This window comes from Triturus cristatus, chromosome 4_2, assembly GCF_964204655.1.
Source record: "Triturus cristatus chromosome 4_2, aTriCri1.1, whole genome shotgun sequence".
Lineage (NCBI taxonomy): Eukaryota > Metazoa > Chordata > Amphibia > Caudata > Salamandridae > Triturus > Triturus cristatus.
In genome coordinates, this window is record NC_140586.1 from 135,715,194 (window position 1) to 135,740,668 (window position 25,475).

Sequence of the window (25,475 nt, forward strand, 5' to 3'; positions counted from 1 at the left end):
ATAGATAAAGAGACATCAGACATATGCATTAATCAAAATTCATCAATCTGGAGGGATAGATGAAGAGACAAAAGGTGCAAAAAAATTTGAGTTATCAGAAATACCAACCCAAATACTATGAATGTAGTAAAACCACCACCCAGGCCTAGGTAGCAGTAGGGGACCCCCTGACAGAGAGTCGGGGATCAAAGACTCCAGTATCATGACAGGGATAGTACAGGAACAGCTAGGCCTCACTGCAACCCGACGATCAGCGGCACACCCTCTCTCTCTCCTCGCGTTTCCTCCGAAACTCTTACTAGCAGCCCCCACCCCTAAATCACCTATTCTTTATACCTTTACTTCACATGTCCATCCCACTAAAGTTGCTAAAATCGCCGGTCCCAGCTACGGGATTGGCTGAAATCTAGGGGCGGATGGTCACCCTACCATTACATCACGATTCTTTGACTACCCCATTGTTAAACTTCCGTTCCCACATATTCCATTTTCTTCGCTTCTCTCTCATAAGTACATGTGTAACAATCAAGGAACAAAAATTAATACATTCAACAACTACAGAATTTTCTCATGAAGACACTGGAGTTGGCCGCATGACAAGCATATTGTCCTTCACCGAGTCATGCTCTTTCAGCTTGTTCAGCACTCCAGCCACTTGCACGTGTTACCTATTCCTCCCTCTACAGGGACTCCCTCTATATACTCCGAAACAACTGACTTGTATTAGGCTGAAAAGGTTTTATCTGATTAACAAATTATGTGTACGTCCCTATACCTTTTTCCTGTCCCTCACTCACAGATCCATCACCATCTACCCAACCTTTTCCTTTTTTCCCCTTATACAAAGAGCACTGTAAATATTTATCGCACTACAAACTTTTGTGGAGCAACTGTGTTGCCAATAATTAATGCTTTGACTTGAAATTGCACTTGATGCTTCTCAAATTTGGAATCAAATTAAATTTGAACATCACAGATAAGCAAAAGTGGTGAATGTATTCTCTTTCTCAAGCTATTGCTGCCACGACCGCTTTCTCATTGTACTGTAATATGACCCAGATCGGGTAGTTTAACGTGGGCCACCCCATTATAACTTAACACAAGGATTTTCTAAGGGCAGACCTCAATGCTGTCCTAGATAAAGCCATACGTTCCCTGCTGAGAATTCAACCATTGCATAATCAAGCGCGCCCTTACTGGATGTCACGGTCTCGTGCATTGCGAAGTTATGAAATTGTTAGTTACGATGGCATCAGACAGTCATCTAACACCTCGCGCTTGATTTTGTGCCCTATGCAGGAATGACTTGCAAGCCAATACCAACTGGCATGGTCTGCGGGGAACTCAGAGCATCCACTGGTTGTCAACCTCCTGCTGGAGCAAGCATTGGAAAAGCTAATACGTCTAGTGTTGGCTGCCAGCATTTTGGCTGTCGGTGGTTTGGTTTTGTCGTGGTTTTTGTAAAACTTTGTTTTGGAGCTACAGGGCCTTCATCAACCGTGGATAACAGCATTTTTTGTTTTTGTTTCAAAGAACATACACAGCCATAGTAGTCAATCACCCTGAAGGGAGCTATTTTGTGCATGGCTTCGCTACCTGTGAAATAGCCAGTATCTGAAGTGGGCTCACCTGTTGACCTGTGGTTTAGGCTGTGGTGATTGGAAGAGAAATGTGAGTGACCACAGCAGACCAGTGGAACGGGAGGGCTGGCTCGCATCCTTTATAGCATACATATAATTTTTGTAAAATACAAAGGTCTTTGATTACATCAATCTAAAAAGCTCAAAAGTGGTGGATATAAGAGAACATGAAAAGAGACTATTCAAACGTACCGTCCCAATTATAATGATAATGGCAGATGCTTCACATGGAATTGGGGGCCACCCTTAGGGCAACAGAGTGTGAAACGATTGGATTTCAGAAAAGGCAATCAAATCTATTAATTTCTTGGAATTAAAGACTTTCCTATGTCAAAAACAAGGCCTGATGTTTCAGATTCCAACATACCAAACAACTATGATGTTGTGTCTAAACAAACAGGTTATCACCAAGTTATACTTTCTATCCAGGTTGTCATAAAAGTTTTGACTTTGGGCACATCACAACCATATTTCTTAGTGGCTCTTTTTAAATAAGATGAACAACATTTAGCAGATGCATTGAGCAGAATGTAGAGCGTTTCTAACAATTAGGAGTTAGATCACATATTCATAGAATACATTTGTACACAGTGGAGGGCAACATACATACGCCTATTGGAGTGCAGCGTAAACGCAGAATGCTGAGACTTCACAACCAGGTACATTCACCCCCAGACCCTTGAGAATGCAAAATGTTGCAAGCTGGAGAAGGACGCTTGCCTTTGCTTCCTCTCAATAATCTTCACATCCTTGGAAATTTACAAGTGCTGGGACTCATGCGCAATAATGGTTCCAGGAGTGCCACAATGGACTTGAGTACCATGATATTGCATTCTAGTGCAGATGCCAGATCATCACCCCCTTCTACACCTCGTTTCCATGAACAAAGTTCAGATTTGGCACAGAGAGCCTAAGAGCCAACTTCTCGGCATGGTTCCTGAAGTTTGAGTCTGGATCTTAATTTACCAGGCAAGTTTGACACTATTCTAACAATTTAAAAGGCCTGCAGTACAAATGTGTTAAGCAGTGAAATGGAAACATTTAGTTTCAAGTTGTTATTAATGATTGTTATCAACCCCACCCTCCTGACGATAGTTATAATTATGAATGAATAGACAACTCTTAATTATGCTTCATGCGGAGCACACGTTAGCTGTATCGGTGTACACAAAGGGGTGCTGAAAATGGACCACTGTTGGAAATACCACTTGGTTAAAGTGAGCCAAGAAGGTATGTGCCACCATCAAAGATCCATCTTCTGCACTAATCTGCAATGTTATTTTGTTTTACAATAGTTTTGTGGTGCCTTTGTTTAAAACAGTGTCAGGTAACATTAAAGTACATTACGTTAAGGACACATTAGTAATCACATTATTTATAGTTGTGATGTAAACGCGCTTAGGGTTCTGTTTCATTATCTACCAGTGCCCAAGGATAGAGTAAATTCCCAAAGTGGTTTCTAGTTTCCAGATAAATTGGACAATTCAACTACGGAGCTTTTTTCTAGATCCAACTACTCAGTTACTCAACAGTTGTTTTTGTAGCACACTCCCGGTCTGTCTGCGGAAATTGCAGTCCAAGGAAACAACTGCAAGATGCAATGGTCTGACAGCGCATTGCTCCCTTTGGCAGCGAAAACATGGAATTACTTCCAAGCATTTATACTTCAAAAAAGAAAGGGCCTTTTCTAACTTATGTTTGGGATGCTTCACTGAATTACATTTATGCGTCTGCCATTAGGTCATCAACACATACTTTCTTAGAACACTGCTACGTGGGTGTTCTTTCATGGAAAGAAAAGGGTGTTACACAATGTAAATCATTTGTTTGCCACTAGGTCTGCACACCCTCCACTATATGGGTAGATACTGCTGTATAATCAAGGAACGTCATACGTTTATTCACAAATCAAAATGGTCGGTTATCTGCAATGATGGTTCTACTGCTGAATCGCCTGTAACCCATGTGAAGTGGAGTGATTACAGAAGTAACATTCAATACCTCGACTACTACATCTATCTCGCAGACCTATGGAAAAAATATTCTGAATAGGGTGGTCATGTACTGTGGCATTGCGGGCTATGGTTGTCATTGAGGGATCATGCAGGCCCACCTATGCGCAACGTCCCAAAGTAAAGCTTTTATTTTTAAAGCTAGACCTATGCCTCAAATGGTTAGATGATGAATTCACAGCGTATGAAGCTAAAAGCGTTTCAAGCTGCAGAACTGTTGTTCTAGCGAAGTAACTAGTTTCGTCAGTGCGGGGTAGGGGAGATTTCTCTGCACTGGTGCGCACAGATGTGCCGCTGTGTGCGTCGCACAAAACTTCGGTTACAAAAAATGCTTGTCAGTACTGTGTGCAGTGCAATGGATATGAAAGCTCACAGCATTTTTACTCTATCCGGATGTGACCTCAACTATTTTTCAGTCCATTTCACCTAAGACACAAACTGGAACCCCCCTTATATCTGCACATGCACTTGCTTTCTGTTTCTCTCTGGTTTAACCTTTCTCCCTATTGCTGCTCCCACATCTCAATTTATTCCTCATTCCTTTATCCTATCCTCCCCTCGCACCTGCTTTTGGGATGCAGGATGCCTGATCTCAAGGATCCTCTTTTGTCTTGTTTGGCATCTTTAAATAGCGCCCTCGAGGGATGCTGTACAGGAAGCTGCTAAAATGTCTCCCCCCTCAAAAAAGGAAGCAGTTCTCAAATACAGCGGATCTGAACCGTTTCTCTTTGACCACAGACTTCCTGCGCTCCACGTTGCACTTTGCTGCATTTTTGTACTGAGGTAGTCCTTTGCTAACAGCTGAAAACACTTAGGAGACTGGGTGAAAAGAATGGCACAAGTAAAAGTTGAAGAGGAAAAAAATATATACCTGTAGAGGGAAAATAGCTTACCCTCTAATTTATCACCCGAAGTCCAATTTTCTGTTCGCTGTCCATGAAGGGATGCGTTTGTTTTAGGCCACCATAACCTTTTCTTTGTCGTTTCTTCTCCAAAACATCAGACCCTGGGCTTGTGGTTTAGTAATCCAAAGTTCTCTCACATGTGGTGCACCTCCTGTAGAATCACGAAAGATAAACTTTCTTTGCTCGGCAGAATAGGTGGTGCTGGGGAGCACCCCATCATCTCACTGTGCAGCAGAAAGAGTTGCTTGGCCTGCAGCCTCGGAAAGGTTGGAGGGGCGAGCTCGGCAGCCAAGGTAAAGGGTAGACATTGGGTTGCTTTTCATCTCCAGAAATCTTCCCCATACCTAAAATGTTTCTGCAACAACCCCATGCGCATGCACGATTCTCACCTGACCCCACCTCTAGGGGGAGGTGTGGCAAATTTATTCTGCCTTACCTAACACTACCAGTAATAGCTTGCCTGGAAATAAAAGAAGGCTGCCGGGGGCACAATGGGAAGGCTCCTACCGAATAGGAAAGCAAGTGGAGATCATGAATGAGCTGGCGGCTGTGTGTGGAAGTGGGCTTGTGCCTCCCAAGGAGTAGGTAAATGTTGGTACCTGCCTGACTCGGTAGTATACTGGTACGATTCCAGTAAAAGTGCATGCATTGATTCTCAACTTGCACAAGACCAAATAGTGCTTTTGGTGCAGCCTCTATTTTGATGGGCACAGATTACTCGAAAATATATGTTCGAGGCATGTAGAGCTGCAGATCACACACTATGCTTAGATCGCCATCTGGTGTTGGGCCCGGATGTTTGCACTTGTTTTTGTCTTGGAAAAGTCTTTGGAAGTCATTAGATAGGTGACTCCTCCTTTGGATGATAAGAGCGCATGGGCATCAGCTCCACCTTCAGATTGTTTTTTTCCGCCATCGGGCTCGGATGTGTTTCTCGCGCTCCAGTTCGGTACCGTTACCGATCCTACTTTTGACGCGCAATCCTTCAACCTTCTCCGTTATTGTTTTCGATCGCGATCCCTAGTCGTCGCGCATCTCTTCAACATCGAAGTCCTTGATTCCGGTCGTCGACAAAGGCCTTCGGGCCTACCTGGTCCTTGACTTTTGGCTCATGGAAAGGACTCCATTCAAGAAGTGTCCTCAATGTGGATCGAAGTTCCCCCACACAGACCTGCATGAGGTGTGTAACCTCTGCCTCTCCCCGGAGCACGAGGCCAGAGACTGTCTAGCTTGTGCCTCTTTCGGCTCCAAAAAGACTATTCGAGATCGTCGAGCTCGACGAACAATGGCTCGCTCGTCGACATCCATCCCCAACGACATCTTCCACGAGGGTGTCGATGTTCCAGAGCAAGTGCAGGCCGAAGAAGGACTCGTCAGCGCCTCCGAAGCCGATGACTCCGATACCGAGGACATCACTCCTGGGCAGCGGGTCATAAGTAGAGACGTCGACCCGACCCCCACCACCAAAAAAGGCTTCGGTCACACCTTCACCTTCGGGCTCAGGTGCACACCGAGAAAGCGCTTCTCACGCCCCACCTTCGGGCCGGGCAAAGAAGCCAACAGCTAAGCCTTCTGGCCACTCGATCTCGAGTCAGCCTACCGTCGATGCCGAAACCGTAAAAGAAACCGTCGTCATCCGCCTCGGTGCTGACTGCTGCCTCCACATCCACATCCACGCAGTCGGCACCGAAATTGACTACAACCAAACCCTCGACCCCGAAGGAAACATCGGAACCAAGCAAAAAGCCGCTCCCAAAAGGTTTGCACACTCAACCTTCGGAACCAGAAAAGCCGCCGGAACCAAAAAAACAACCGGGCACGCACGCTCCTACAGAGACTTTAAAATGCTCACGGTTCCAAGCCTAAAGAGCACAAACCCGCCTCGGAGTCAGTGCCGCGCAAGTCTTCGGAACCGAAAAAATCAGCACCGAAAGAACAGCCTCCAACAGAAGAGCTTTTTAAACCGGACCCCACCCAAAAAACTCTTTTAAGAGATCCAAAGACTGGTCAACTCATTCTTAGTTCCAAGAAACGACCACTGGACACGCCTACACCGACTCCACCACCTAAAAAGAGAGATATTGCGACATATTCTCTCAGGATCCCTTCTCCACCTCCGCCCCCTCCGCCTCCACCTCCCCCAACACACCACTCTCCTACACCATCTCCTCCACCAGTGGACGATAATGATACCTCTGATCACACTGGGGACGATGCAGACGATGAGCCACTAGGGGATCCTAGCCCATCTTCTACCCCAGACCCCAGGGATGATTATAACACACCAGATGTCCCTAACATGCCACAGGACGACATCTATCCCTCTAGACCTTCCCCCTCCAGAGGATAACATGGGTTTCAACCAGCTAGTCCACAGAGCTGCACAATACCACGCGGTCGACTTACACACAGACCCCGTGGAAGATTTCTTAATGGATAATTTTGATATCTCACAAAAGTCCACCTGCATCTTACCCATGTTGAAAGGGGTAATTAAACACGCACCAGAGGTGTTTAAAGATCCTGTTAGGGCTAGAGTTATTAACCCCAGGATTGAAAAGAAATATAAAGCTGCCCCAGCAGACCCAGCATACATCAAGGGCCACTCCTTGGTAGTATCCAATTCCAGAAAGAGAGCTAATTCTCAAACCTCAGGAGATGCTGCACCTCCCGACAAAGAGTCTAAACATCTTAGAGACGCCTCTGGTAAGCGCACAGCGTCACAAGCAGCTAACATATGGCGTATCGCCAACACTCAAGCTTTGTTATGACGAGCTAGAGACCCTACTACAGCATCTTCCAGGAAAATATAAAACTAAGGCTAACGACCTAATACAGGAGGGTAAGCTTATTACCAACACCTCCATCCGCTGCGCTCTAGACGTAGCAGACACCGCCTCACGAGCTATCAACACAAGTGTCCTGCTGCGTAGACATGCTTGGCTACTCATATCAGGTTTCAAACCTGAAGTCCAGACTGCCCTTCTTAATCAGCGATTTGACCAGCAACACTTGTTCGGACCTACCGTGGATTCATCTCTAGAAAAGATGAAGAAAGACACTGACAGGGCTAAATCAATGGGAGCCTTGCAATCGCAAGCTCCCAGACGTTACTTTCGTCGCTCCTCTTACAGGTGCCCCTCATGTGTCTACTCCTCAGACAACCCATCTACATCTTACAAAAAATCCCACCCACACTACATTCACCAGAGGTTACCAAAGAGGAGGCTACAGAGGCAATAATAACAAAGGCAGAGGCAAGACCAACAATACCCGCTCTGCCTCCACCACTACTCAATGACTTCCCTCTGCTCCCCCCCAGACCATTCCACTCCGGTCGGGGTAAGATTGCTACAGTTCCTTCCTGTCTGGAACATCATCACCACAGTGAGCCAAATAGTTCAGTCAGGTTACTGTCTAGAAATCCCATCTACCCCCCCAAACTTGCCACCCAGACAGCGACCAATGTCACCGGAGCACTTATCGCTGATGCCGCAGGAAGTAATCTCCCTCCTACAAAAACATGCAATAGAACCAATTCTACTGCATCAGCAAAACACAGGAGTTTACTCCCTGTACTTTCTCATTCCAAAGAAGGACGGGTCTCTGAGACCTATACTAGACCTCAGACCCCTAAACCTGTACTTACACTCAGACCATTTTCACATGGTCACACTTCAACAGGTCCTTCCTCTTCTCTCACAAGGCGACTTACTTGCCACTTTAGATCTCAAGAATGCCTACTTTCATATTCCCATTCACACCTCTCACAGGAAATATCTCCGGTGTGTAGTGGACGGTCAACACTACCAATTCAAGGTACTCCCTTTCGGAATCACCACAGCACCCAGAGTATTCACCAAGTGTCTGGCAGTAGTCGCAGCTCATCTAAGAAGACAGCACATTCACGTCTTCCCGTACTTGGACGATTGGCTCATGAAAGCCAACTCGTACAATGTGTGTACATCACACTCACACCACAATCCAGCTACTCCACATATAACAGTACCTAGGTGCCACAATAGACCCCTCAAAAGCACTTGCATATCCCAGTCCAGCCAGGATAGCAAGCATGCAAGCCCTCATAATCAAATTTCAGCCGCAGCACTCTCTTCCAGCTCGAGCAACTCATAGGGATGATGGCCTCTTACATAATTATAGTACCTCACGCAAGACTCCAGATGCGCCCTTTGCAGGAATGCTTAGCACGTCAGTGGAACCAGGCTCAGGGTCAACTGACCTATCTGGTGTTGGTGGACGGTCGCACTCATCGCTCTCTGCAATGGTGGAACACCAAGAACCTTTCCCAAGGGCGACCGTTCATCGAGCCAGTTCCACAGATTGTGCTAACAGCGGACGCATCGCTCTCCGGCTGTGGAGCTCATCGATTACATCACACCATGCAGGGCAGGTGGACTCCTCACCAAAAGATACTCCACATCAATCACCTGGAAATTCTAGCCATATTCCTGGCCTTAAAGTCATTCCAAAAACACATATCAGGCAAGGCTGTCCTAGTCCGCACCAACATGACAGCCATGTACTACATACAGAAGCAAGGCGGGACACACTTCAACTAGCGCAAAGCATATGGAGATGGGTTTTCCTCAGGACATTTTTCTCCTTGCCCAACAAGTCCCGTGAGTGCAGAACAATATAGCCGATCTGTTAAGTCTTCAAACGCAACAGATTCACGAGTGGGAACTTCATCCACAAGTTCTTCAACCTTTTTTCCACATGTGGGGGCAACCAGAGATAGATCTCTTCGCAACACACAAACGCCAAATGCCCAAGCTTCGCCGCCAGATACCCACACCCATTGTCCAAAGGCAATGCGAAATGGGTCAGGCAGATTTGCATACGCTTTTCCACCTCTCCCACTCATTCCACTGGTTGTGCGCAAACTGCAGTAACATTCACTGACTCTCATCCTAGTTGCTCCAACATGGGCCAGACAACTGTGGTACACCACATTACTGGAACTATCTGTAGTCCCGCACCAAAAGCTACACCTCTCCCCACGTCTCTTAACCCAGAACCGTGGAGAGATCAGACACCCGGACCCAGCACAGCTCTACCTAGCGATATGGCTCCTGAGGTCCTAGAATTTGGTTACCTTAACCTTCCCCCTGACTGTATGAATGTTATCAGAAAGGCTAGACGCCCCACCACTAGAGCCTGCTACGCAGCCAAGTGGAAAAGATTTGTGATATATTGTCACAACAATAGCATCAATCCATTAGATGTGTCTATTCAACACATCATAGGTTATCTACTGCATCTCCACAGGCGTAACGTAGCACACACATCTATTAGATTACACCTCGCTGCCATAGCAGCCTATTTACAAAATAGACAACACCTGTCGTTTGTTTGTTTCGTTTTTTTTTTTGTTTGAAAAACTTTATTTGATTCTTGTGAATCATAAAAGTACATAGTTACAATAATAAAACCGTACTTTAAGTTAATCCATATTACATTTTACACATACTAAATATGTCCAAAACAACATATACAATTTCATCACAGGGTTTTCCATAAGCTACCATTTTCTTTGTATCAATCCAAGGGTGTAATAATAAATAGTTAATAAAAATTGCATAAGGACCTATTTCCCAGTTTGCTTATCACATTTCATATATTTTCCTGATTCGCAAAACAGTTCTAGTAAAATTTAGCACAGCGCAACATGTGACGGTATTGGACAAAGAACGTAAATAGTTAAAACCTTCCTGATATGTACAAGGGGCAATTTCCCTCAGGACTGGCCTATTAAAACGAGCCCTTATATCTTTATATACAGTGCAAAACAGCATAAGGTGCATTGTGCTTTGTTCGGCTAAGTTATCACAAGGACAGGGAGTCCGTCTCTCACACCAGCTCACCTGATTGGGAAAGCCACAAGAAAGTGCAATGTGCAGAGACGGAACCTCATCAAAAGGAAGCAGGAATGTATATGGGTACTAAAGGATAAGTAGAATTGTTGGATATTTGGCGAACCATGGGATGGGGTCTCATCGACCAGGCAAGATGAAACTAACTCGTTGTAATAGGCATTTTTAATCATTATTTTATTGTGTGTTGGTATGCCATCAGGATTTTCTAAATAATTTCCTAAGCCAATCTTGTTTAGGGCATTTTTAACATAGCAAAGCCAAGGAATAGATGATGCATTTCCTAAACTTAAACAATCCCTTATGGTTGCTCTGGTAAATGATATTTCTTCCGATGACCACACTTCCCCCATAGAATCAAGGGTGCAATTTAATTCTATCTTCAAGCGAATCCAATCCCAGCTCAGAATGAAAAAATTTTGAGGGAGAGCTAATGGGAACCATCAGCAATCTTTTTGTAAATCTGTTTTCCAAAATTTGTAATTGGCTGTTTTTTTGACATCCCAAACTCCCGCCCCTTAAGTTGTAATTGACCGGCATTTTGATTTATATAAGACAAGTATTTCTGCTACTGGCTTATGACCTAATTTGCACGCAAAGCGAAACAGGCCCTCTATAGTTCTACTTGTCTGTTGGGCCCTAGTCGCAATCGTATTGTCCCAATTAAATTTATTATTAAAAACATTCCCTAAATATGTTTTTTTTTAAAAGGGACTTTTTCAATTGGTCTACCATTTACCACAAATGTTCGTGTTTTTAGGACCACAGACCATAATAAAAGACTTATTAAAATTAACCTTGAGATCCAAATCCGTCATAAAATCAATAAATGCGATCAGGGCTTTTTGGAGGCTATTAGCCGTTAATGTCAGCAGTACGGTGTCATCCGCATAAGATAACAAGGGAACCACGTTACCTCCTACAGTCGGATAATCCAAGTGCTGCTCTATTAAAAATGTCTCCACCCCGTTTGTGTATAAAAGGAATAAAAAGGGGGCCAAAATGCATCCCTGTCTTACATCCTCCGTGGATGCAATAGATCTGGTTTTTTCTCCACTCGATCCATAGCGTATAGAAACTGAGGTAGATGAATGCATCCTACGCAAAAGGGTAATAAGTGCCTCCTAAAAACCCATCTTTTCCATACGTAACCACAGCTTCCCCATGTTAACTGTGTCGAATGCACTGGATAAGTCCATGAAGGCCAAGTGGATCGATCCTCTCTTGGTCTTCATGTAGTTACCCATAACTAGGGACAGGTTGAGGCATTGTTGGTTCCTACCCATACCCTTTCTAAAGCCGTATTGTGAGTGTGATATCAGGCCGGCCTCATTAGCCCAGAGCTCTAGGCGGGCGAGAATCACCCTCCCATGACTTTGCATGAGGCGTCAATTAGGGAAATAGGCCTATAGCAAATTGGATCATTCCTACTGTCCTTCTTGTATATTGGAACCACCACAGCTTCTTTCCATGATTCAGGTATGCGGCCCACTATCACTGATTTAAAAACATTCGCCAACAGCGGCGCCCATATTGGGGGATTACCTTTGAACATGTCCAACGGGGGGCCGTTGGGCCCTCGGGCTCTTGTAGCAATACCCTTCAGTAATGCAACTTCAACCTCACCAATCGTAATGGACAGAATCAGTTTATTCGCAGTGGCGAGGTTGACGGCTATATCTTCTTTTTGGTCATACAATGAAACACCCTTAGGATTAAACATTCATCGTAAAATGAACTACCCATGCTTTTTCAGTTATTAGCGATTCCATATTCCTAACCTCATTTGTGAAAAGGGGACAATGAATGACTTCCCAGAAGCCTCTAGAATCCTTGAGTGCACTAGCTCTCTCCAAGTCATCCCATGCGAGGCTTCTTAACTCGTCTTTTCTCTTCCCAATTGCTAATTTATAGGTTTGTCTAACTTTCCTAATTAAATCCCTGGCACGGGGGGCCAAATGCAGGGCTTTTTTGAGATCTTTTTGGGCCGTAGAGCACGCGGCATTAAACCATTTTACGTCCTGTTCTCTCCTCTTCATGGTCCTAGTCAAATTACTAGCCACATCTTTACAGATATCTTCAAAGCTCTGTATGACCTCTTCCGACCTAGGAACATTAAACAAACATATCATGACCTTATCAAAATTAGATCGTATAATATTATTCTCTTCAAATTCAACACCTGTCACTATTCAGAGTACCTGCCATCAAAGCGTTTATGGAAGGCCTCAAAAGAATAATTCCTCCCCGGGTTCCACCATCACCTGTGTGGAATTTGAACATTGTTCTCACAAGACTAATGGGCCCTCCATTCGAACCTCTGCACAAATGCGAGCTACAATTTCTAACATGGAAAGTCGCTTACCTAGTGGCCATTACTTCCCTTAGAAGAGTCAGTGAACCACAGGCACTCAATATCCAAGAACCATTTTTACAACTACATCATAACAAAGTGGTTCTCAGAACTAATCCAAAATTCCTTCCTAAAGTTATTTCTCCCTTCCATCTCAACCAGTCTGTAGAACTACCAGTGTTTTTCTCGCAACCACAGACATTCGCAGAAAGAGCTCTTCACACTCTCGATGTTAAAAGAGCCCTGCTTTATTATATTTAAAGAACAAAACATTTTCGCAAGACTAAATAACTTTTCGTGTCATTCTCACCACCACATAAAGGCAACCCCATATTAAATTCTGGGATAGCAAGGTGGATTGTCAGATGCATACAAATTTGCTATCACAAAGCAAAACGTACATTATCTGTTCCTCCTAAAGCCCACTCTACATAAAAGATAGGGGCTTCAATGGCATATTTAGGGTACATTCCCCTAGATGACATCTGCAAAGCAGCTACATGGTCTACACCGCACACATTCACAACGCACTATTGTGTAGATGTGCAATCTAAACAGCAAGCTAGTGTGGGACAGTCTGTACTATTTCAAACTACTGCAACAGATACTGGTGGTCGCCGCGAGGGATGGCTACTGCTATACAATCTATGCATAGTGTGATAATGCAGCTCATATGCCTCGAACGGAAAATGCTACTTACCCGTATGCATCTGTTCTTGGCATGTAGAGCTGCAGAGCCACACATGCCCACCCACCTCCCCGGCTACCTTTATCTGTTCCAGTACTATCCTATTTAGATACAGCATACAGGGGCATCTTATCTGTTTCTCACAAAACTCCATCATTTCCCTGCTGGCGAAAAACAATCTGAAGATGGAGCCGATGCACATGCGCACTGTCATCCAAAGGAGGAGTCACCTATCTCGTGACTTCCAAAGACTTTTCCAAGACAAAAACAAGTGCAAACATCCGGGCCCAACACCAGATGGCGATCTATGCATAGTATGTGGATCTGCAGCTCTACATGCCAAGAACAGATGCATAGTGGTAAGTAACATTTTCCTATCATTACTTGATTTGCTTCTAGATATCTTTTGACTATTTATCACTTATACACCCAATTAGCTCCCTCTTGTGCATGCGGCAGCTGGATAGCTGCCATACTAATTCCCATGGTGCTAGTGCTCCACATACATGTTTGGGAGTGGGCACAAAATAGCCCAAGATTGCTAGAACTGAAGCAGGGTTTCGAGGCAAGCAACAGAGTGCCCCAGACGTCGAATCGATGGAACAAAAATGGTTTGATGCGGAGCTGATGTCCATGTTGGTGATCTTCACATATCATCCAATCGAACCCCATAGCTTTAAATTGAGCAGTGTAGGACTCAGATTTTTTTAGGGTACTATTTGGACAACACAGATATGCTATTATGTCCCCTAGTCAGTTGTAAATGGGTCACCCAGTCCCAATTTAACCTTTGTCTTCAAGTACTTTTGCATTTGTTTTCTACTATGTAAGTGTAAAAGTATGAGAATTCAGTGGAAAAACATAACTCTACTACTTAGCTACTCCAAGTTGACAAGGGATGAATGGAAATCTCTGAAAACCTAATAGCATTGAGGTCCATAGAGACTGGAATTCTCCGAACATTCAGCTGCCAGTGAGCTGCACAACAATCCAGTGCGGATACCTGCTTTAAATGCCCTCCCTTATTGGCACGCTCCATGTGGACCTTCATCATTGGCCTGATAGGAAAACCAGCCTACCCTTCCACAAGGTGACATTTGTAAACTTAAGGCGCTTCGCAGCTTGCGCTCACTGCGCTTATTCTTTTATTGTACTTTGCATTGTTTCCGGATGCTATGCCTGTTACAAATCCAGAATTCTCCTGTGCCATGTGCCTTACTTTATGTATGTTAAACATATGGTCTTGATGCTTCCTGTCTGTCTACATAGAAGTACCACAGACCGTCTTACAAGTGCACTGTACTAACCCCTACACCAGCCACCCAACATGCATAAATATAACCAAATGAATCTGATTTCTTATTGGCCAGGATCTAATGAGGCAGTTCCTCAGTGGTCTGGATTTCCTGCACTCAAACTGCATTGTGCATCGTGATCTGAAGCCAGAGAATATCCTGGTTACCAGCAGCGGACAAGTCAAGCTGGCGGACTTTGGGCTGGCTCGAATCTACAGCTGTCAGATGGCTCTCACTCCTGTGGTAAGTGAGCTTTGGGCACAATTATTAATCCTATTGGTGTGGAAAACTGTGTGCAGATGGTCAGTACTTTTCTTGTCCTGTTTGTTACATGCGACTCTGCCAGCACGCGACTCTTCTAGATTTGCATGTCTCCTAGGTATTCTTGCTGGCTCTGCCAATTAAGCAAGAGCTGGAATGATAGCCAATCAAAACGACTCTATCGTTCATTAACTTTCAAAGACTGACTTTTTAAGTGCTGAAGAATTCCATTGTTCAGACTTTTGAGATGACCTTGCTTGGCTGTCCTTAGCATGAAAGGGGTTTTATGAAACCACGCAGCACGAGAAACTGTCCCATGATATTGACACTTTAGTTTTCATTCCATAGCTCTTGGAATTAACCATGTAGTGATATTACCTTGGAAAGTACTGATACCCGTAATTTGCTGCAGTGTCCTAAATTCCAAGTTCGGAATGTGTGGTAATGGGTGGAATAGGTGTTACTTCACCCGATTTCCTCACATTTACTCTATTTCTTACCTCTTTCTCGTGCACATTTTTCCAGGTCTTAGCTGGTGAAACGTGCATGTGGAGAAATTTCTTACGGGCACTTTTAAATACATCTTGGATACTGATCCAAGTATTACTCAGAGCTTAGTGATCCACAATATTCTCATAATTCGAAAAATGTTCAAAAAAGAACTGGCTGCAAATTTTGAGCGTGTCTCTTACAAGACCCTCCAATGGATCCAACAATGCTCTGAGTCACTGCACCATCTGGAGGTTTTTATTTTCCTTTATGCTGTACAGGTCTAGCTACAATAGCAGTAGAGTTTAAAACCATGAAAGAAGAGAGATCTATGAGGCCAAAATGGCTGCAAGTTTACTGTTACTCAATAGCTGTTTTTGGAATTTAAAAACAGCTGACATTGCAGTTGGAAAAGCCACTAAAACATAGGAAACCTGTACCATGGTATTTGTTGGGTTAGATTTTGGTAGAAACAGATCCAGAATCATACGGCTAGGGTGGTGGGAGAACCAGAGATTGTTGGGCCTGCAGCAAAATGGCCTATCTGAATATATGTCGTTGATGGGTCAGCTTAGAGGCAGACCTAGGGTCATTGAGGTGGCTGGCAGAGATGCAGGGGGGGTCCATGGAAAGTGGTGAAAGAAAGATGAGGTGACCTGCATTTACTGCTCTTCAAGCCATTTATTGCAGAAGAGGAGAATGGAAGTGGACCAAGGATAAGCAGAAATCTCAGAAAGAAGCACTGCACGGTATCTGTGGAAAGAACAGTAGAACAGGGGGTAAGGGATTTGTCATGCTCAATGCTGTAGCGGTGGCCTGGTAGAGGGAAAGCAGACGCTCGCAGGCACACCTACCTTCAGAGCCCTGATAAGAGCGCTGAGTACTCAGGCAGTGGTGCATGAGGCAGTTGTCTTGCCTTAGGTGTGTAATAACCAAACGTATATGGTAACACCGATATTACGCCCTTCCCTAGCTCTTTTCAGGTGATGGGGCTGTCTGATTGGAGTACAAAGGCCCATCTTTCATCCTCACATAAACAGGGGTCAGCCATCTTAGAGCTGTGGAGGGCTCCTCATCAAACACTGATCCCTCTCCCTTCTTGAAGGCGGCGCACTTAACTATATTTAGGGGAGTGTCTATTATCCTAGGACTCCTTCTTGCTGCATTGTTCTTCATGTCTTGATTTGCAGGTAAAGATGTTAATTAACAAGGTGAAGGCTGAAATGTGAGACTGTAGAAACTGGGGTAAGGAGAGGCGATCTCCCTGGTGTGCCTTCACACTGAAACTACCTAGGTTTATTAGGGCCGTATATCTCACACTGCCCCTTGCCAACTTCACTCTACTGCTACCTCATTTACTTTCTGATTTGATTATTGTGTCTCTGCATCTGTCCCCCTTCAGCATAGCCAGGCAGCCTGTAGGAGGCATAAACTACTGTGCTGGAACCCTACATAAGATTTTTTTGTTTTTTTTATTAAAAACCGCTTCCACTGTATCAAGTACAAAAGACTTGCACATACAATTTGGAACCGTATAGGCAGAGTACAGTTTGTGATATCCATAGATCATATTTTGGTTACAGACAGTCTCACCATCACATGAGCGTACTATTTATCCATTATTTATCCATTATAACAGTGCAAATGCAGTCTATAGTTTTATGTTCGTAAGTCCTATACTCTACATAACAAATAAACAACACTACTAATCAGCCCAAATAGGGAATAAGTCCCTATCCTCCCTCCAACTCCCATCCCCCTCCCCCACCCCTGTGACAGCGGCAGACAGGTGGCCCAACCTAGACAATGTAGTAGAAAAGTTGGCGGTGCACTCATAACTAGTGCCCCTAACAATATCTTGATCTGCTCTGGTTCTGTTGACGATTTCTCCCAATGGATTGAGAAACCCAGCCTTGTCAGTGTTTGTATGACCTGCTGGATGTGTAGTCTGCATTGGTCGTACGAACTTGCCATTACGAGCCAGTCGTCGAGATAGGGGTATACGTGTATCCCTTGCCTTCGTAGGTGTGCTGCGACAGCTGCTAGGTATTTTGTAAACACCCTTGGTGCCGATTTGAGGCCGAATGCCAGTACTGTGAACTGGTAGTGACTTTGATCACAAACCTCAGCAGGCGCTTGTGTTTGTGGTTGATGGGGATGTGTAAGTATGCGTCCTTTAAATCTATAGTAGCCATGAAGTCTCCTTGTTGTATTTGTGGTATTGCCTCTTGTAGGGAAGTCATCTTGAACCTTTGTGTTCTTATGAATTTGTTCAGGAACCTTAAATCTAGGATAGGTCTTAGGGTCTCGTCCACCTTTGGCACTAGGAAGTAAGTTGAGTAAATCCCTTTGTTCCCTTGGTGCCACCTCTATTGCCTCCTTGCTGAGCAGTTCTTGTGCTTCTAGCTGCAAGAGCGAGAGTTCCTTTGCTGAGAGTGCCCTGTTTCTTGGTTTTCTGTTCGGAGGCTGTCTTTCTAACTCTATATATACAGTATCCGTATTGTACGATATTTAGTATCCATTTGTCCGATGTGACCTTTCCCCATTCCTGGATAAAGTCTCTTATTCTTCCCCCTACCGGTGTTGAGTGTTCGAGGTGCTGTTTGTCGTTGAAAGTTTGGCTGGAGTTTCCCTTGGTCATTCCGCCCACCCCGAGGTGTTGCTAGGGTGGGGGCATTTTCTTTGATGAAGTCACTTGGTTGAGGGCTGTTGCCCTCCTCTCCGTGTTTGTCCTCGTCTGTTTCCGCACCCTTGAAACGACTGTCCCCGGGGCTGGTACTGCCAGTTCTGCTGCTGCTATCCCTGCTGTTGCTGGCTTTGGTTGTTCCCTTGGTAGCCTTGCTGGAACGTTTGGTGCGATGTGGAGGGCGCATTGCCTCCCCTACCACCCGGTCTTCTCATGGGTGTGCCCCTTCTCATTCCCCTGAACTGCAATGCCGCCATGGACCTTGCAGTTTCGTTGTCCTTCTTAAGCTGTGTCAACTTATCATCGACTGGTGTGCCAAACAGTGGCTGGCCATTAAAAGGTGTGTTTAGGATGTTGCTTTGCACCTCTGGCTTGAATCCTGAAATTCTGAGCCAAGCGTGTCTTCTCTCAGTCACTCCTATCATCATTAGCCTGCTTGATGTTTCTGCCTCATCCAATGCCGATTTTAGGCATGTATTCGCCATGCTTTTCCCCTCTTCCACCAGGTGGGTTGCTCTTTGCTGGTACTGTTCCGGTAGATGTTTTAGGAGCTGTTCTACTTCATCCCAGTGTTGGTAAGCGTGCCTGTTGATCAGGGCGTTGGCGTTAGCGATGCCCCTTTGGATTGCTGCATTTCTCTCCACTTTCCTCCCTGTGAGATCCATCCTTCTACTCTCCTTGTCTGGGGGTGGTCTGGCATTAGTGGGTACATTGGCCCTCTTCCTAGCCGTTGCTGCAATAATGGAGTCGGCTGGCACTGAACCTTGGATGTATGCAGGGTCCTGTGAAGAATGTTTGTATTTCTTCTCAGTCCTAGGGTTCCCGCCTTGCATGTTGCAGGCTCCTCAAAGGCCTCTCTTCCTTGATCCAGCACACTGGTGAGCATGGGCAGGAATTGGCTCTTAGTTTGTTGTGGCAGTAGAGTTTCCAGGAGGAAACATGATTTTGGCTTCTCTTCCTCCATTTTCACCCCATAAGTCTGTGCAGCCTTCTGCATGACCATGTTGTAGACCCGTATGTCGTCTGGCGGCTAGGGCATCAAAGGGTACCTGTCTACCCCTTCTTCTGGCGATTCCGTGTCGAGATCTTGCCAATCCATGTCTTGCGAGTCCGAGGGTGTCTAGTACCGGTAGGATTGAAGATCTTCGTCGCCTTCTCCCTTGAAATAGTAGTCTTCTTCCCCGATTTCCTCGACTGGTTCGGAGGTTTTCTGCGGTTCCGCGTCCTCGTCGTCTCCTTCGACCGCGGGCTTCGGCGGGATGGTGTACTGGCTCATCTTCTCATAGAAGTTCTTTTTCCGTTGAAGGATGCTCGCCATTTCGGCCTTGAGCCTCCTCTTCGTCCTCTCCATCTCGGCGGTGTGTTCGGCGTTGAGGGCTTGATCGCTTCTTTTCATGGCAGTCGATGACGAAGTCTTCCCTTCTTTTCTCGACGCCGAGGTGTCCTTTTCGAGGGCAACCTTCAACAAACTTTGTTTCTCGAGGGCTTTCGCCGATTGGGAGTCCATTTTGAAGGATCCGCTCGATTGACTGTCCCTGGTAGCTGTTGCTTTCGTCAAGTGTTTCGACGGCAGAGCTTCCTTCAAGGACTTTGCTTCACTTCTGTGAGTGTCGCTCGGGGCTTTTGCTTCACCCTTTCAAGTGTTGCTGAGTGTTTAGGAGTAGACGACTCCCTTACCTCCTTCGACGTCTGCTTATGGACCTCGATGACCCCTTCTGGTCCTTCGGCGATGTTGTCCTCCTCTCCACTGGAGAGACCCAAATCTCGGAGCGATGGAGGTGGCCCCTGGCCCTGCATGTTGTGGTTTGCACTTCTCTGCCTCTCCCTTACTCTGAAGGTCTTCGGTGTAAACACTGAGCAGGCGTTGCAGTCTTCGCCGCTGTGGTCGAGCGGCAGGCAGATGTTGCAGACTGGATGCTGATCCTTCTGGGCGTACTTGTGGTGGCAATTGGTGCATAACTTGAACGGTGTTTTGTCCATCCCCGGGCTCAGGGTGCCCCCTGCGAGCGCATCCTCCGTCGAGGTTTTGGTTGCAAAACTTCTCCCTCATTGCTCCGGGTACCTGACCTGTAGACCGGTGTAGTTGAAAACTTGCTTCTTCGTCGATTTTCCTTGATTCCTCTTCCAAAACTCTGGAACTCTTCGGTAAGAATCCAGACCCAACGGCAGAAAAAAGAATCTGAAGATGGCGACCAAAGGTGGGAGCTTCCGCAGGAAGCGCTCCGACGTCACGAAGGACACCAAATGGTGGGACAAGATGGCGGAATAATGCACAGCATAGTGAATCCAGAAAGATTCACGCTGCAAAACTAGTATGTGAATCATACGTTCATGTTGTGAGAAGGTGTAGGGGGCAGCGACTCTTCAGGGTGCGTTAAGTCGAGTATAGTGCCCCGTGTGCCGTGCTCGCTATCGGTTTCACTCTCATTCGTTGTTGTGGACATTTCGGTCAACATCTGCCCCCAATCCAGGAGATCAGTCTCTGCATTGTCATCCGTCCGCACTATCCTAAGGTGACACTACTCGGCTACCCCCCATTCCCATAAGTCCTCCCTCCATTTTGTCCATGCAGGTGGACCAGGCTGTACCCAGTGAATAGCTATTCATGTTTTTGCCAGAACCAGCCCCAAGAGGGCGCACCTAAAGCGCATCCTCATCCCTTTCCTGGGTATCGGAAGGACTCCCAATAGCCAGTGCTTTATGGAGATCTCCATACGCCCCGCAGTCACTGTTCCAAGAGAACCCTACATAAGATAAGCGTGCTTTCACTCACAGCACACAAAGGAAGTAGGTCAATGTTGAATGTAAGCTGTTTCAGAAGCTGTTTCTGAGTTCCCTTGTAATAGACTGTACAGAAACAAAGGCAACTTGTCAGGTAGACACCAAACCTAAATAAACTTATGGTCGGATTTGAGAATGTTTGAGAGCTGTAACTTGTGAGAGCCGCAGAAAGAGAGGGGAGAAATTTGGCAGGGAAAGAAATCTAAATCCGAAAAGAAGATACAGAGTAAGGTGAGAGGCACAGAAACCACAGTGAAGTTATTTGTTGGGAAAGGAGGAAGTTGGGCTCAATTGCTCCCATTAGGAACCAAAGTTGGCCAGCAATGACCTAGATTCCGCCTGAGAGTGCGAGTCTGATGTAGAAGTCATGCTTTCCTTTAAGCTAATAATCAGACAAGGTTCTTAAATTGTAAGGCCGGCCTCCTCTTTTTTTTTTTATCCTTTCTTCAGTTTAAATGTGAACTTTCTGAGTGGTCTGCTGCATGCTTACGCAGAACATGAAAGAGTGTATTTTTAAGGTGGAAGATGGTGTTTATTTCATTTTAAACTGCACACACGTTGAGTTTGAGATGTCACAGGGCATTAGAAAGATATTGGAGCACTATGATCGATTTAAACTAGCAACTCAAAGAAACACTGCCCGCTCTTATGTAGTATGAGCTATGAAGTAAGGACCGCTGCTCAGGGAATATGTGCACTGTGTTCAAAGCAGATAGTACTTTGTAACCAAACTGAGGAACTCGGACACAGGACACAATCTCAGTGCTGTCAACTCCTTTCACAGCTAGAATTGGGCGAATGAAGTCATGAGACTTGAATTATCTCTGAAAGGGAAATATGCCACCAAGTGCAGAGAGTAGGGCATCTTATGGCACACTGACAGAAGGACAACAAAACTCTTAAAGCAGAAGTCTTATCTTTAGTAAAGAACTGGAGAGAAGCACTGCAAGATGAAAGAATCTGATAGAGACTCCTAGCAGCAGATTCCTTAACAGAAAATTAGCTCCAGCTCTCTGGCTGCATCCTGACTTTTTTCGTGAGCAGTACCTGTGTGCTCGTAGGTGGCGTTGTTCGGCTCTGCTTGGCGATATCCGCACCAGAAGTGACTTCGTGGTGCCTTTATAGGTTCGACATAGGCACGCAGATGTCCGTTCTTTTCTTTCCGCACCAGTCAGCGCAGATCCAGGAAAAGTGACCCCTTAGTCACTTTTTGGCTAAGCTTTTTTCGACATTTGGTCAGTCTTTTTTGAAGTCTTACCTCCTGGTGTGACAGAAATATCGAAGGAGGCTGGCTTTCAGCCTTGCGGTGCCAGTCACCGACAGATGTCAGTGACTGACCTGCAGATTGTTTGCCTCGAACAAGACCATGACCCCAAGACCTGTCCCGACTGCCGCGCCATGCATCCGAAGGTCTTGAGGAAGCGATCCCTCAAGCTCTTGGCAGCTCGACGTGCGATGCTCGAGGTCCCAGTCGAGAGGAAGATCCCAAGAGCGGTTGCGGAGTCTGAGGTAGTCTTCGCACTCCAAGTCGTCAAGCCATTCAGGTAAGTCTCGGCATGCTTTGACTTCATCTTGTCTGTCGGCCGACGAGGGAGCATCACTCGAGGCCTGTCTCCACGGTTGAGCCTGAGCTGTCACCATGTTTCCAGTAGGTGGAGCACCCCTCCGCTCAACTTCAAGAGTTTTATGAGGCCATGGGCCTCGTATTTGAGCGGCCCGTTCTGCCTGGCACGCCTGCAGGCCCCACAGGTTCGGGAGGGGCCCCTACTGGATCCACACTAGCGGCTCCGGAGCCAATTGGGCCTCATGGATCCACAGGTGGATAGGATTGACACCAGTCGTGCCCTGTGGACTTTCCCCGGTGCTGGCCCGAAGCTGACGCACTTGGCACCACCATCCCAGCCGGAGGGGTGTCATCCGGTGCCGACTTGGGCTAAGACTCATGGAAGAATGGGAGGGGTCGTTGGACTCTGAAGAATACCAGCCGTATGGATCCTTGGACTTGTGTTGGGATCTAAGTGAAGCCAGTGGACTGGACACTTCTCCAGATACTGGCATGTTTTCTTCCCCTACTGTGACTACAGAGGAGGGAGATTCATTCGCTATGGTGGTGTGAAGGGCAGCTGAGGTCTGGACATTAGTTTGCCCTCTGTGGCATTCAAGTATGATGTCTTGACTGAAGTACTTCAACCTGGGAGTGTCCCCTTCCAAACTGCTTCTCCAAATCAACAAAGCACTTACTGATGTCCTGCTTGACACCTGTTCCAGGCTAAATACAGTGGCTCTTGTGCCCAGGACAATTGCTCACCGCAACTCTCCAGTGGACCCTAAATTTCTCACAGAACATCCTACTGCCGAGAGCTTGGTAGTCCCAAGCCTCCACTTCACATTTAAATCTAGTCGCATTCCCAACCACCCTGCCAAAACTGAAATCCAAGAGGCTGGACAGTTTAGTCAAGAAAATTGTTTCTTCCTATAGCCTAGCATTGCGATAGTTGAGCACCGCATGCCTTTTGGGCCATGCTTTGTGGGATATGGTTATGCAGGTGCTACTAACGGTCCCAGAGGAGCCCCGGGCGGTGCTCTCCCAGGCTGTTGCCAACGGGAGGGAAGCAGCTGAGTGCACCATTCGATGTAGACCAGACACCTCCGACTCACTATGCAGAGCAGTTTCTTCGACAGTGGCCCTGCAATGCCATGCCTGGTTGATAACTTCTGGCATTTTGGGGACGTCCAGACTTCACTCATGGACATGCCCTTTGATGGCTCCGGTCTCTTAGGAGACAAGGCAGATTCGGCCCTGAGTGCTGTAAGCACAGGAGAGCCACAGCCAAGACTTAAGGCCTTTCCATGGCCCCTCACCCCCCTCAATGTGCTTTTCGCAGCCATAGAAGGGGTGCACTACTTCGTCCTTACCCGTCCAGCCACCAAAGTGCACAAGCTTTCTAGTCTGTGTGGCCGTGGTACCTAAAAGAGTGTTGTTCCACCTTCATCGCACATGAGAGTTCTGGGTGGATGAACAACTTTTTGTAGGGTATGTCGAAGCAAAGAAAGAACAGTTTGTACAGAAAAGGATCATCTCATGATGGATCATACTCTGTATCAAAATCTGCTTCGCATTGGCTAAAATGCAATCCCCCTGAAGGTTTGTATCCTCATTCCACCAGAGCTAAATCTGCAACAACTGTGTTAGCTCGCTCTGTTCCAGACCTGGACATCTTCCAGGTAGCAACGTGGGCTTCTCTGCACACGTTTACCAAACACTACTGTTTGGACAGTCCGGTCCGTAGGGATGGGCACTTTGCCCATTAGGTCCTGCAGGACTTCCTTGTGTGAAATTAGTCTCCAAACCCATCTCCAGGGAGGTATTGCTTGTGTATCTATTCTAAGTTAAGGATTCTGCAGCTAAAAGTCTGTCAGATGAACGAGTTATGACCTTTGGTAACGCCTCATCTGGTAGAGACTCTAGCTGCAGATTCCTTACTGACCCACCTATCCTCTCTGCTCTGCGAACGGATTTCTAGGCACACAGCTTTCCCCTTTCAGCGACCAAGTTTTCCAACCAGTGGTCAGTGTACTTCATGACTCCGTGCTTATGGCATATGAAGTTGTGAAAAGTAACTGGTGTCAGCGCGCCTAGGTGGTGCCTATACAGGCAATGCGAACTTCCCTTCCGAATGAATGAAGTATTGCTGAATTGTTGGTGTGGGGAGTGTTGATTCATGACTATCAACCAGAGTTACTGTTACCATTTCCACACCTAAACCTGCACATGGGAACACATTGCATCTTGGGTCAGCCTGGGGGTGTCAACATACCTCTCCAATCTTGCAATGGTGAAAAACCGAAGTTTTAATGTGACAGGCCTCAGTGCTCCAGCCAAGCATGTGGCCGTGCTGTACTTTTTGCGTGACACAGATAGTGACATATGTTTGCTACAGGTAACACATCAAATGAGACGGATCAAGACTGCAATCTCTCTGGTTCTCCATGTTGTTTTTCTCCTCAGGGTACCCAAAGTCGGGGGTGTAGCAAACACACTTGCTTCAAAATTCAACAGCAAATTCTAGATACACTCTTGGACATACCAGAACGGCTAATGGAGTTTGCGTCCTGATTGGACCCACCACCCATACTCTAGCCACCATATATGCTCTGAACGAGAATTAGGAGACATTCTTTAAATCTGCTCTCACATAAGTTTTGGCATCCCCTGATAGGGACGTACTGATTGGATGGGACCTTTAACATAGTTGTGGAAACTGACCTGTATAGATTCGCACTCAGGATGGGGCTTACTGGGGCACTAACGAATATGAGCCTCAAGTGAATTAAGGAAATAGGGCTGGTGGATATATGGTGAGACTTTCACAACACAAAATGCTACTACACTATTTATTTCGCCTCCAGGCAGACGTATGCTAGGCTGGACTATTTTTGGGGTTCTACGTACAAGTGTGCAAAGACTATA

General features: G+C 46.0%; 1 protein-coding gene across 4 annotated transcripts in view; it reads left to right on the top strand.

Annotated features, from left to right (window-relative positions):
* Positions 1-25,475, top strand: part of CDK4 (cyclin dependent kinase 4) — a 303,598-nt gene that overhangs the window by 188,048 nt on the left and 90,075 nt on the right. For all 4 annotated transcript variants that reach the window (XM_085600807.1, XM_085600808.1, XM_085600809.1 and 1 more), the window contains exon 4: positions 14,863-15,030. In XM_085600807.1, the coding sequence (XP_085456933.1) occupies positions 14,863-15,030 (168 nt within the window). The remainder of the gene's footprint in view (positions 1-14,862; positions 15,031-25,475) is intronic.